General features: G+C 36.0%; 2 protein-coding genes across 2 annotated transcripts; both read left to right on the forward strand.

Annotated features, from left to right (window-relative positions):
- The first annotated feature begins 2,417 nt into the window (after positions 1–2,417).
- Positions 2,418–6,252, forward strand: LOC129894895 (probable LRR receptor-like serine/threonine-protein kinase At3g47570). The gene is made up of 5 exons (XM_055970499.1): positions 2,418–2,463; positions 4,139–4,276; positions 4,613–4,756; positions 5,534–5,761; positions 5,852–6,252. The coding sequence occupies exons 1-5, from the start codon at positions 2,418–2,420 to the stop codon at positions 6,250–6,252; spliced, it is 957 nt and encodes a 318-aa protein (XP_055826474.1).
- A 2,525-nt stretch (positions 6,253–8,777) lies between these two features.
- LOC129894898 (probable LRR receptor-like serine/threonine-protein kinase At3g47570) lies at positions 8,778–12,532 on the forward strand. Its single transcript, XM_055970500.1, has 4 exons — positions 8,778–9,543; positions 9,640–9,855; positions 9,934–11,925; positions 12,031–12,532. The coding sequence occupies exons 1-4, from the start codon at positions 8,778–8,780 to the stop codon at positions 12,366–12,368; spliced, it is 3,312 nt and encodes a 1,103-aa protein (XP_055826475.1). The 3' UTR covers positions 12,369–12,532.
- Positions 12,533–14,055: the final 1,523 nt, after the last annotated feature.

Below are 14,055 nucleotides of genomic sequence, written 5' to 3' on the forward strand. Positions count from 1 at the left end.
GGCCCCGAACTCCAAAATCTACGTTCTTGGTGGCGTTGGAAAGAAGACTCGACGACCTTTAATTTGATAGGTCGTGGGCCACCCGGATTGACGTATTTAAAACGATAGGGTCATTGAAAGTCGACCCTTATGTGAACTCGTCCTAAACTTAGCCACGACGGATCTTTTGGACTTAGCTCGGTCCTAGGGGTCTTCAATGACCCCACATCACCTCCAACGCTCTTAAACTCCTCAGGGACTCATCTTAACTCAAGCACGTACTTCGAAATAAATATGATGGGCCCCACACGTGCACAAAGAAGGCCCGAATCTTAGGGAAAATTTTGAGGTGTGTTACACCAATAAAGAGAAAGACAGATGTTTTTCTAGTCTTCAAAGAGTTCAAAGCGCGGGTGAAACTTGAATCTGAGAAAAAGATCAAGTGTTTAAGGACAGATAATGGAGGAGAATACACTGGTGATGAATTTGATAACTTTTGTAAACAAGAAGGTCTTAAATGGCAGTTCACAGTGGCATATACTCCACAACAAAATGGAGCAACAGAGCGGATGAACAGAATCTTATTAGAACGGACAAAAACTATGTTGGCAACTGCAGGTTGGAAAAACCATTCTGGGCAGTAGCAGTCAAAACCACTTGTTATGTGATCAATCAATCACCATCAACCGTAATTGATCTAAAAACGCCAATGGAGATATGGATAGGAAAATCAGCTGATTATTATCGCTTACATATATTCAGAAGTCCTACTTATGTTATGTACAACACCCAAGAAAAATCAAAATTGGATCCGAAATTCAGGAAATGCATTTTCTTAGGGTATGCTGATGGAGTCAAGGGATATCGCTTGTGGGATGTCACTGCCCGCAAGGTGGTAATCAACAGGGATGTTGTATTTGTTGAAAACAAGATACAAGCAAGAAAATGTAGCACTTCAAAAGAAAAATCAAAGACTGCTATAGTTGAAATTGAAATAAAAGAAGTTCCAATTTCTTCTGAAGCAGCACCAGAGCACGAAGAGCAAGATGAGATAGAAACTCCACAGTTCAACGGTCAACTAGGGAGAGAAGAGAACTAGCTTGGCACTCAGATTATTTTATGGAGAGTAATGTTGCATACTGTCTGTTAACGGAAGATGGAGAGCCTTCAATTTTTCACAAGGCTATGAAAGGCCAAGAATCATCTCTTTGCATGGCAGCAATGCAAGAAGAAATTGAAGCTCTTCATAAAAATAAAACATGCGATCTTGTTCAATTATCACAATGAAGGAACGCCATTGGAAACAGATGGGTCTACAAGATCAAACGCAATGGTAATGATCAAGTAGAGAAGTATCATGCAAGATTGGTGGTAAAAAGATTCGCTCAAAAAGAAGGTATAGACTTCAATGAGATATTTTCTCCAGTGGTTTGACTCACAACAATTTGAGTGGTCCTGGCGATGTGTGCTACATTTGACTTGTACTTAGAGCAGTTAGATGTCAAAACTGCATTTCTTCATGAAGAACTTGAAGAAGAAATTTACATGCTCCAATAAGAAGGTTTTGAAGAACAGGGAAAAGAGAACTTGGTTTGCAGGTTGAACAAATCTCTATATGGTCTCAAACAGGCACCAAGGTGTTGGTATAAGAGATTTGATCCCTTCATTATAAACCTTGGATACAACAGACATAGTTCAGATCCTTGTGTTTATTACAAGAGATTTGGTGATGACGATTTTATTATTTTGTTGTTTTATGTTGATGACATATTGGTAGCAGGCCCCAACAAAGATCGTCTCACAAATTTAAAGGCACAATTGGCTAGGGAGTTTGAAATGAAGGACTTGGGACCAGCAAACAAGATTCTAGGGATGCAAATTCACCGAGACAGAAATAATAGGAAGATTTGGATTTCTCAAAAGAATTACTTAAAGAAAATCTTGCGATGCTTCAAGATGCAAGATTGTAAGTCAATTTCTACCCCACTTCCTATTAATTTTAAGTTATCCTCAAGTATGAGTCCTAGCAATGAAGCAGAGAGGATGGAGATATCTCGAGCACCGTATGCATCAGCAGTGGAAAGTTTAATATTCGTCATGGTATGTACAAGACCTAACATTGCACAAGCAGTGAGAGTGGTTAGTCGATATATGGCTAATCCTGATAAAGAGCATTGGAATACTGTTAAAAGGATCCTGAGATATATCAACGGTACCTCAGATGTTGCAATGTGTTATGGAGGATCAGACTTTATTGTTAAAGGTTATGTTGATTTAGATTATGCAGGTGATCTTGATAAAAGCAAGTCCACTACAGGTTATGTGTTTACTTTTGCTGGAGGAGTTGTAAGCTGGGTTTCAAAACTACAATCTATCATGGCTACATCTATGACAGAAGCAGAATATGTAGCAGCTACATAAGCTAGCAAAGAGGCAATATGAATGCAGATGTTACTGAAGGAGCTCGGTCACAAACAAGAGAAGGTTGCTCTGTTTTGTGACAGTCAGAGCACTTTGCATCTTGCAAAGAATCCGAAATTTCATTCAAGGACAAAACACATACGAGTTTAGTATCACTTTGTTTGTGAGAAGGTGGAAGAAGTCAGTGTGGATATTCAGAAAACTCACACTAATGACAACCTAGCAGATATGTTTACGAAGCCGATCAACAATAATAAGTTTATATGGTGTCGATCTTCTGTTGGCCTAGCAGAAATGTAACATTGCAGTAATTAGGTAGAAAGATTGGTGTGAAGATTTAATTGAGAATCAATTAAATCTTCAAGTGGGAGAATGCAAGAAAAGTAAAAAAAAAGTAGACAGGAAAAGTAAAAAGGAAGAAAAAGTAAAAAAAAAGTACGCAACAACTTTTGAAAAAGTTGACAGAAATTAACGCGTAAAATTTTACGTGTTTTCATCCTCCTATAAATAGAGGGCCTCGTGCCCTCATTTAATTTATTCAGAAAAAAAGAGAGTAAAACTACAAAGAGAGTTATACACCAAGATAAATATTATAGTCTTGAATGTTCTCTTTAGTAATTGTTCCTTTTATAAGAGAATAGTGTTTATTGTTGTTTTCTCCTTGTATTTGAGAGTAATGTACTCTCATATTATCATAGTAAAATCCTTCTACCCCGTGGTTTTTTTCCCTCTATCTGTTAGAGGGTTTCCACGTAAAATTCTCGTGTCTAATTTATTTTCATTATTTATTACCATATCAAACTTTAGTTGTGGTGAATCCTCCCCCAACAAAAATGAGATGACTCAAGGAGTCGAAGTACTATAATCACCAGAGATATATATCAACAAAATAAAGCCCTCTTTTTTGTGATTTAAACTCATGGACTATGCATTCTCATATTCAATAGTGTGAGAGACACACCACGAGAATTTCCAGAAGTGGGATTCTTAATGTGCCCATACAAGCAAAACACACATTTGTGTCCAGAGGTTTGACTGAACTTAGTAGTTTTAGTCTAAAATTAATATTTGCATTAAAAAATTCGCTTAACGGTACTCTTGTTGCTTCAATATGTTATGGCTAGTTTAGCCATGACCGAAACCAACATCACTACTGATCAATTAACTCTTCTTTCTTTAAAATCCCAAATCATTTCGGACTCCTTTCAATTATTGGATGAAAGCTGTGTTTGGGGGAGGAAGCACCACAACTAAAGTTTGATATGATGAAAATATTGAAAATAAATTGGACACGAGAATTTTACGTGGAAACCCCTCTAAATGATAGAAGGGAAAAACCACGGGGTAGAAGGATCTCACTATTTAATATGGAGTACACAGCTCTCAAATACAAGGAGAAAACAACAATTAACACTTCTCTCTTGTAAAAGGAACAACTACTAAAGAGGACACTCAAGACTAAAATATTTATCTTGATGTATAACTTTCTTTGTATTCTTACTCTCTCTTTCTGGATGGGATAAATGAGGGCAAGAGGTCTTCTATTTATAGGAAACTAGAAACGCGTAAAATCCGCGTATTGAACCTCCCTTTTTGACTACGCGTTCAAAACGCGTTTTGTTCCTTTTTTGACTACGCGTTCAAAACACGTTTTGTTCCTTTTTTGACTACGCGTTCAAAACGCGTTTTGACTATCTTGCAAGCTGGTCTCCTACTATTTCTGTTTGCTGTTGGGTAGGAGTCACTTGTGGTTCTTGTCACCAGCGAGTGAAGTCCTTGAATCTTTCCAACATGACTCTTACAGGCAGGATTCCCCGTGATTTTGGAAATCTCACATTTCTTGTTTCTCTTGACTTGGGGAGTAACAATTTGCATGGTATCATTAGCTAGAGAGTTGCCATTACTTGAGAGAAAAAAAAGAAGGAATAGTATCATTACAAAAATCATTGCTATTTAAAGTTTCAAAACCACATGTTACTGACATTACCATATTCCTACTAGTTTTTGCAATAATGGAGAAAGCCTTCACATTTTTTATCTTAACACTCTTGTTGCTTATGGATAGTTCAGCCATGACTTTTACCAACACTACCACTGATCAATTGGCTCTTCTTTCTTTGAAATCCCAAATCATTTTGGATCCCTTTCACTTCTTGTGGTTCTCGCCACCAGCGAGTGAAGTCCTTGAATTTTTCCAACATGGTTCTTACAGGCAGGATTCCCCGTGATTTTGGAAGCATCACATTTCTTGTTTCTCTTGACTTGAGAAGCAACAATTTCCATGGAAATTTGCCTCAAGAAATGGCACGCTTGCGTCGGCTTAAGTTTATTGATTTAAGTTCAACAACTTTAGAGGGTACGTTCCTTCATGGTTTGGGTTTTTACACCAACTTCAATTTCTAAGTCTTGGAAATAATAGTTTCACTGGTTCCACCCCTTGTTCATTTTCTAATATTTTGACACTGGAGACTTACTATCTGAAATCAATTCCATAGAGGGTGAAATCCCAAAAGTGATTGGGAAAAAAATGAAGCTTGAGAGGTAACAATCTCATAGGCTCTATTCCTCTGTCATTCTCAAACGCCTCAAGGTTGGAGGCTTTAGATATATCTTTTAATTCACTTTATGGGAACATTCCAGAAGGGATCGGCAATCTTTACAACAGGAACATGTTGTCCATACAATATAATCAGCTCATGGGTTCTATACCATTCACAATTTTCAATATTTCTAGATTCCAAGTCATTGCATTTACAAACAATAGCTTATCAGGAAATCTTCCCAATGGTTTATGCAATCGTCTCCCAATACTCAAAGTCTTTATCTTTCAGAAAACAAGGTTCATGGTCATATGCCTACAAGCTTGTCAAATTGTTCACAACTTCAAATATTGGATTTATCACTAAATGAGTTTGATGGACCAATACATAGTGAGGTTGAGTAACCATTTCTCAGGTATATATGATCTTGCATTTCTTATAAAATGCTAGTAGTATTGCATCTAATTAAAAAAGAATATTGCTGGGATAATTCCACAAGAAATGAGAAATCTTGTTTATTTGGTGGGGTTCGGCATGGAGGATAACCATATTATTGGCTCTGTGCTTTGTCATTTTATTGGCTCTGTGCATAGACATCATGCAGAGACTAAGCATAATGATAGATGAGGTATGTGCGTTGGAATATCTCCACCATGGTTGCTTATTGCCTGTGATTTACTGTGACCAGAAACCTAGTAACATCTTGCTAGATGCGGATATGGTTGCCCACCTAAGCGACTTTGGTATTTCGAAACTGCTTGTTGAAGATGAGCATCATTTATACACTAAAACCTTAGAAACATTGGGTTATATTGCACCAGGTACGTCTCTTTGTTTTGCTGATTTTTCCTTTCTTTTTCTTTTTCACCAAGAAATTATGTTAAATCTTTAAATTAATTATTTGAATGTAGAGTATGCACTGGATGGATTGGTGTCAATAAAATGTGATGTCTATAGTTACGGGATTATGTTGTTGGAAACGTTTACTCGTAGAAAGCCTAATGAGTTTGAGGGAGATCTTAGGTTGAAGCAATGGGTGAGTTATTCACTTCCAGAGGCAGTAATGGACGTTGTAGATGCCAACTTGGTAACACCAACAGATAAACGCTTACAGAAGAAGCTAGATGTTGTGGCATCAATCATGAAAGTGGCATTAGATTGTTGTGCTGAATCTCCGGCAAGAAGGACAAACATGAAAGATGTTGTAGGATGCTACAGAAAGCCAATATTCAACTTGTTGAACGTTGAGCATCAGAGCATGTTCTCGGAATCTCTTGTTTCAAATCACTTATATGTTGCTAATATTTGCTAAATTGTTGGATTTTCATGTAAATATTGCTTCTTCTTCTTTTTTCTTTTTGTTTTAGCCCTTGATTTGAACATGATTCTGTTTTCAGAAATTCTGGCTGGTTGCAATAAATCTCAACTTTTCCTTTTAACTAAAACTAAATTGATCTTGAAACAAAATGAGTTTTGTAAGTTAGCTCAGCGTTTCTATCTTGCCCTGTATCCCCATAAGCCTCCCACTGTAGTGGTAGCAAACCGGATGCTTTTTACCTTTAATTTTGTGCAGCAGCAGTATTCTTATGATATGAATTGCTTTACTGGCTTGGTTGTGATTGAAAAATTGTGTCAACTTTGATGCCTTCTTGGTATTGTTAGCTGCTACTAAAGATTCAAGATAGAAACAATTGTGAAAGCTTTGGAATGTTTTACAATTTGCAGAGGCACTTTAAATACAAGCAAAGATCAACAATAACTCCTATATTATAAGAGTATTCCTAGTGGACTCTTAATAATGAACTTGCAATACTAATCCAAAAAAAGGAAGTGCAGTACTACTACAACTAAATATGCATAATTACAGGGAGTTGAGTTATGCGCCAATACTGAATATAGCAAGTTGAAGGTGAGATCAACAACCTTAAACTTGGGAAGATGTCTGTGAAGAGCAGAGGAGATAAAGGTTTTGTATGTGTGTCTGCAAGCTGATCCACAGCATGTAGATGCTGAACGCGCACCTGGTTCCGCTGCACTTGATCTCTAATGAAGTGAAAATCAACTTCGATGTGCTTCATCCTTCTATGCAAGATTGGATTTTGACAGATATGGCCCCAACATTATAATAATAGATTATTGGTGGTTCAGGCAGCTCTACATGTAGTTCTGCGAGAAGTTTTTGAATCCAATTGACTTCAACAAGAGCAGAAGCTACAACACGATACTTTGCTTCAGTAGAAGAACAAGCTACAGTACGTTGCTTCTTGGATGACCAACTAACGGGATTTTGGCCAAAGTAAAGAATATAGCCAGAAGTAGAAATCTTATCATTAATGTCACCTGCCCAATCCGCATCAGAATACATAAACAACCCAGGAGATGCCTTGCCTGTTATCTATAACCCGTAATTCTTGGTAGGTTGGAGATATCGCAGAAGCCGTTTAACAAAGACTAGTGTGTTTGTGTAGGAGCATGCATAAATTGAGACAACTTGTAGACGGCAAAGCTTATGTCTGGTCTGGTAAATGACAAATACTGAAGCTCACCAATGGCTTGACGATACAAGGCGGCATACACAAAAGGTGTACCACAAGGGCGGAGCCACTATAGTAGATGTTGAACCCCATTCAGTTAGTTCGTGTGTCATACTTTTGATTTTGAACCCCTTAATAAAAATTCTAGTTCCGCCACTACTACCATTCTTAAGGGATAGCAAAGCAGAAGAACTCATGGGTGTGTGAATAGGTTTACATTCAAACATATTATGGGCATAAGGAAGATCAGAACATACTTGGTTTGAGAAAGAATGATTCCAGCTGGCGTTAGAAGGGCAACAATTTACACTGTATCACTAAGTCTCACTTATGAGATTTCTATAAAACTTAATTGTTTTAGATATTTGAAGTTATGTGATGAAATCGGTGTTTAAACATGTGATTCCATCTCAAGATCTCAAATTCTTCAGAAAAGCTTCATCTTTTGGAATTTCATATCATGATTTTACACTTTTTAATAACAAAAATTAAATCACAAGTTTATATTTTTTTTAAAAAGAGACACCATTTTATGTCTACCAACCATTTATTACTCTTACCAACTTTTAAACTATTTATTTCGGATATAACCATTACTCTCACTAACCAAATTAACTTATGCCACAGTGGCAACAGTTTTCCACTATTTCACTGTGTAATGTTGATTGTACTCATGATGTACATTCTAATTGCACATTTTGGCACAAACTCTACGCAAGACTTGGTTGTCCAATTGGTCCAGTCTTCAAACGATAACAGCCAATACAAATTAATGCTGCTTTTTTTTTTTCAATAATAGAAATTTATAAAAACATCTCTGAATAAAAAAAAATGGTTAAGATATTAAACTACAAATAGAATTTTTATCTTGATCAAGGGTTAAAATATTTTTCACACCATCATATTCATTCATAAGTAACTAGAATCAATTATAAACCATACTAAATTAGTATTATTAATCAAGTAAAAAATCTCAAAATAGCCCGTGTACATTGTATGGGAGTAGGTCTATATTGATCCTTTAAATCAATTTTTGAACCAATTAGATGAATAATTTTGCCACCACATTTACGTTTGCAAGACTTGGTTGACTTTTGGTTTTCTCTAGTTTGTAAAGTCTTTTAGGACCCACATAACTTGGAAATTTTTCCTAAAACAATAACTGCCAATACAAATTAATATTGTGTATATATTCTTTTATTAAAAAAAATTCTCTGAAACAAGTAAAAAATAAATCAATTTTTTTATATAAATAATTGTTAAATGGTTAGTAGCCATACCATTTTCCTACTACTAAATACTAATGGAGAAAGCCTTCACTTTTTTTCTCATGGCAGTCTTGTTGCTTCACTATGTTATGGCTAGTTCAGCCATGACCCATACCAACATCACCACTGATCAATTAACTCTTCTTTCTTTAAAATCTCAAATCATTTCGGACCCCTTTCACTTCATTGATGAAAGTTGGTCTCCCACTATTTCTGTTTGCCATTGGGTTGGAGTCATTTGTGGCTCTCGTCACCAGCGAGTGAAGTCCTTGAATCTTTCCAACATGGCTCTTACAGGCATGATTCCCCGTGATTTTGGAAACCTCACATTTCTTGTTTTGCTTGACTTGGGAAACAACAATTTCCATGGATATTTGCCTCAAGAAATGGCATGCTTACGTCGACTTAAGTTTATTGATTTAAGTCTCAACAACTTTAGAGGGGAGATTCCTTCTTGGTTTGGGTTTTTACACCAACTTCAACAGCTAAGGCTTAGAAATAATAGTTTCACCGGTTCACTCCCCTCATCATGTTTTAATATTTCAAAGCTTGAAACTTTGGATTTGACATTCAATTCGTTAGAAGGTCAAATTCCAAAGGAGATTGCAAGTGTTGAAAACCTGAGATATTTAAGCTTGTATGGAAACAATCTCATAGGTTCTATTCCTCCGTCAATATCAAATGCCTCAAGGTTGGAGTTTTTAGATTTATCTCTCAATTTACTTCGAGGGAACCTTCCAGAGGGGATCGGCAATCTTCACAACCTGAATTGGTTGTCCATACAATATAATCTGCTTACAGGTTCTATACATTCACAATTTTCTATATTTCTAGAATCCAAGTCATTACATTTACAGATAATTACCTCAGATTTTTTTTATTACACATTAAATGCAGGGATAATTCCACAAGAAATCGGAAATCTTATTAATTTGGTGGAGTTAGGCATGGGGAGAAACCAGATTACCGGCTCTATCCCCATCTCCATATGCAATATCTCCTCGTTGCAACTTGTTTCACTAGGGAAGAACAATCTCAAGAGTTCCTTACCGCGGGAGATTGGCAACTTAACCAAGATGCAATTTTTATATCTTCACGACAATAGGTTTACTGGTACGTATTCAAAGTGATAGCAACTTCTACACATGTATTGAACTAACTAGTATTCATTCTTTGTTCATGTGTTGACAGGTGAAATACCAAAAGAGCTAAGAAATCTGGTTGAGTTGGAGGAAATTGTTCTTGAATTTAATAGTTTTAGTGGTTCACTTCCAATGGAGATTTTCAACATATCAGGGATGAGAACAATTGATCTTTCAGCCAACAATCTATCAGGAACTATACCACTAAACATAGGTTCTCTCTTACCCAACATTGATAGTCTTTATCTGAGCAGCTTAACCAATCTTGTTGGGACTATTCCTCATTCCATCTCCAATTGTTCAAAGCTTACTATTCTAGAGCTTTCATACAACAAACTCACTGGCTTGATTCCCAATTCTCTTGGATATTTGACGAATCTACAGTTCCTAAACTTGGGGGGAAACAATTTAACCAGCGACTCCTCGTTAAGCTTCATGACTGACTTAACCAATTGCAGAAATTTAACAGATCTTTATCTAGATTTGAACCCTCTAAACGGCATGCTTCCAGTATCGATAGGGAATCTTTCCACATCTCTTATTAGATTGCACACCAGAAGTTGCAAAATCAAAGGGCTAATTCCAAATGAAGTTGGAAACTTAAGCAGCCTATTCGACCTTGATATTTCTAAAAACGACTTGTTTGGATCCATTCCCACATCAATTCATAACTTGAGAAACCTTCAGCGGTTGTACTTAACTAATAACAAATTGACAGGAGTTATTGGAGATTATATATGTAAATTGCAGCGTTTGGGTATTATTCACATAGGTCAAAATCAACTTTCTGGATCTATTCCGAATTGTTTAGGGAATATTACTTCCCTTAGGGAGATATATCTGGAATACAATATTTTGATTTCCAATATACCAGCAAGCTTATGGAATCTGAAAGATCTAATGGAGCTTGACTTATCATCAAACAACATGGTTGGTTCTTTACCTTCAGAAATTGTAAATCTAAAAGCTGCAACACATATGGATCTGTCGATGAATCAATTCTCAAATGGAATTCCTAGAGAAATTGGAGGATTGCAAAATCTAGCTTACCTTTCTTTGAGACACAACAAGTTGCAAGGATCTATACCTGACTCAATGAGCAACATGGTAGGCTTGGAGATCCTAGACATTTCTCATAATAATTTATCAGGAATCATTCCTATGTCTTTGGAGAAACTTCAATACCTGAACTATTTCAATGTTTCTGCCAATAAATTGTACGGTAAAATACCCTCGGGGGGTCCTTTCAAGAACCTCTCGAGTCAGTTTTTCATCGACAATGAAGCATTGTGTGGTTCTTCAAGGTTTAGTGTCCCACCATGCCCCACATCATCAAAGCACAGATCAAATAGGAAAAAAATAATTGTTCTATTTCTTATGCTGGGAATTGCACTTGTATTTGTTCCTATTACCCTAGTGTTTGTATGGATAAGGTATAGAAGAGGTAAACGTGTTCCTCAACGAGCTGATTCATTGTCTGTCGTAACAAGAGAAAGAATTTCATACTATGAACTGCTCCAAGCAACTGATGCGCTTAACGAGAGTAATCTGATTGGTTCTGGAAGTTTTGGTTCCGTTTACAAAGGCGTTCTCAGAAGTGGGACTGCCATTGCAGTTAAAGTGTTTAATCTGCAACAAGAAGCGGCATTCAAGAGTTTCGATACAGAATGTGAAGTTTTGCGGAGCCTTCGCCATAGGAATCTCGTGAAAGTCATCACGAGTTGTTCCAACCTTGATTTTAAGGCTTTAGTGCTTGAGTATATGCCTAATGGAAGTCTTGAGAAATATTTGTATTCGCACAACTACTTCCTAGACATCAGGCAGAGACTAAGCATTATGATAGATGTGGCATGTGCGTTGGAATATCTTCACCATGGTTGCTCCTCGCCCGTGATTCATTGTGATCTAAAGCCTAGTAATGTCTTGCTAGATGAGGATATGGTTGCCCATCTAAGCGACTTTGGTATTTCAAAACTGCTTGGTGAAGATGAGCATGATTTATACACTAAAACCTTAGCAACATTGGGTTATATTGCACCGGGTACGTCTCTTTGTTTTTGCTAATTTGAACATTCATTTTTCCTCTTCTTTTTGTTTTCCAATCAAGTAAGTATATTGCATCTTTAAATTAATTGTTTGACTGTAGAGTATGGACTGGATGGACTGGTGTCAGTAAAATGTGATGTCTATAGTTACGGGATCATGTTGCTGGAAACGTTTACTAGGAGAAAGCCTAATGAATTTGAAGGAGATCTTACCTTGAAGCAATGGGTGAGTTATTCACTTTCTGAGGCAGTAATGGATGTTGTAGATGTCAACTTGGTAACACAAATGGATAATCAGTTACAGAAGGAGCTAGACGTTGTGACATCAATCATGAAAGTTGCATTAGATTGTTGTTCTGAATCTCCGGCTAGAAGGACAAACATGAAAGATGTTGTAGGGATGCTACAAAAAATCAAGATTCAACTTCTTGCATATTGAGCATGGTACTAGAAATTTTATTCAATAACTTGTTTGTTGCAAATGTTTGCCTTTTTTGTTTTTGCACACGTGTTGTACAATAAATCCTAATTACAATAATTTCTAATATTTCCTCTTAAAATTGGTGGATGACAATTAATATTACTTTCTATTTCATTTTTTTATGGGTGTCTTGTAAGCATTATTATCTAGATCTCAGATTTGCTTTATTCATTTTTTTTGAGTCTCATGGTGGCACATTCTAATTGTACAATTTGTCACAAATCCTATGGACTAATCAAGAGTTATTTTTTTGTACTTTAAATAACTCAAGCTTTATGGAAATTAATAGGCATTTTGGAGTAACTTCTTTCATATTAGAGAGGGTTGTTGAGGTGTCGTTTGGGTCCTGTAGAATGAATGTGAAAAATAGAATCTTGAAAATCGTATGATTCGCCTAATTAAAATCATCATCTAGTACATTCATTTTGGTCCTTGTATTGGAACTATATCAAGATTAGAATGAAAAGGAATATTTGTATTCGTATATAATAAGTTAGACACAATCCTTCCCCTCCCACCTCATAAATATCTATAGGGAAGAATCCAAGCACCAAATAATCGAGGAAGGCAAATAACAAACTTTTCTTTCCAAACCTCTGTCAACTTAAAGAAAAAATGTAAGTGCGACACAACAAGAGAATCCTTCCATTTTAAACCAACAATCAGAATCATGCATTATATGGACATTAAAAAAATAGTTACTCATGCACACACTTAGAGTTAACAGATATTGAACACCTGAGACTTAGCAGAAAACTATATACCCTTGGTATCTTTAAACATTTAAAATGTTAATCACTCTTCGATAAATATTACAGATTAGAACATGTGTGTGTTCTTCACTTAGTTTTTTTATGCTAATCAATCAATATTTACAAGAATAAATTATTACCAAGGGCAAAATTGGAAGAATATACTTAATTATCTTGATTTCTTAAAATGACAATTATTTCGAACCATCTAATTTTAATAACGACGGAAAATAAAGTGGTCCGGAGGGAGTATTAACAAAACAGAGCCTGTTTTTGTAGCTCAAAACTCATGGACTTATTACATATTTGCATTCTCATTTTCAATATTGTGAGACACACCACGAGAAGATGAGGCGTGTTGGATTATGAGGAGGACACAATCAATGTGGAATGTCACTAGTAAAACTTGCTTTCTTACTTTTATTAGGGAGGTCATTTTCTCCATTTTTTTAAGAAGCTTATTTTTCTAAATAATATATTTTATAAAATATTTGACCAGCTGAACATGAAAAAATTGAAAAACATTTTCTGGAATATTTTTATACCATTTGAAAATCCGCAGAGAAAAATGTAATTGCGATACAACAAGAAAATCCTCCATTTAAAACCAATGAACATAATCAGTACTCGTGCATGCACTTTAGAGTTAACGGACATTAAAAAAGTTACCTGATATCCGTGATTGCCGGGAGGTAGCACGTATAAGATGGAATTAATTGAGTTGTTGAGAATTGGCCCTGATTTTTTTTTAAAAAAAAGTGTGATTACATTTTCGGATACAAGTGTTATTTTTCCGAGGGGAGCAGAGAATTTCACTCCTTGATTAGGAGGTTAGAGCCTTGATTATGAATAAGCCGAAACTAATAATGAGTTACATATTTGGCAAAAACTGA

The sequence above is a fragment of the Solanum dulcamara genome, chromosome 7 (genome assembly GCF_947179165.1).
Source record: "Solanum dulcamara chromosome 7, daSolDulc1.2, whole genome shotgun sequence".
NCBI lineage: Eukaryota > Viridiplantae > Streptophyta > Magnoliopsida > Solanales > Solanaceae > Solanum > Solanum dulcamara.

Coding starts and splice junctions, on each gene's coding strand:
- LOC129894895 (XM_055970499.1), top strand. CDS start 2,418: ATGAATGCAGATGTTACTGAAGGAGCTCGGTCACAAACAAGAGAAG. Junction 2,464..4,138: donor TCGGTCACAAACAAGAGAAG/GTTGCTCTGTTT, acceptor GCTGTTGGGTAG/GAGTCACTTGTGGTTCTTGT. Junction 5,762..5,851: donor ATTGGGTTATATTGCACCAG/GTACGTCTCTTT, acceptor ATTTGAATGTAG/AGTATGCACTGGATGGATTG.
- LOC129894898 (XM_055970500.1), top strand. CDS start 8,778: ATGGAGAAAGCCTTCACTTTTTTTCTCATGGCAGTCTTGTTGCTTCAC. Junction 9,544..9,639: donor ACAATATAATCTGCTTACAG/GTTCTATACATT, acceptor CATTAAATGCAG/GGATAATTCCACAAGAAATC. Junction 9,856..9,933: donor TCACGACAATAGGTTTACTG/GTACGTATTCAA, acceptor ATGTGTTGACAG/GTGAAATACCAAAAGAGCTA.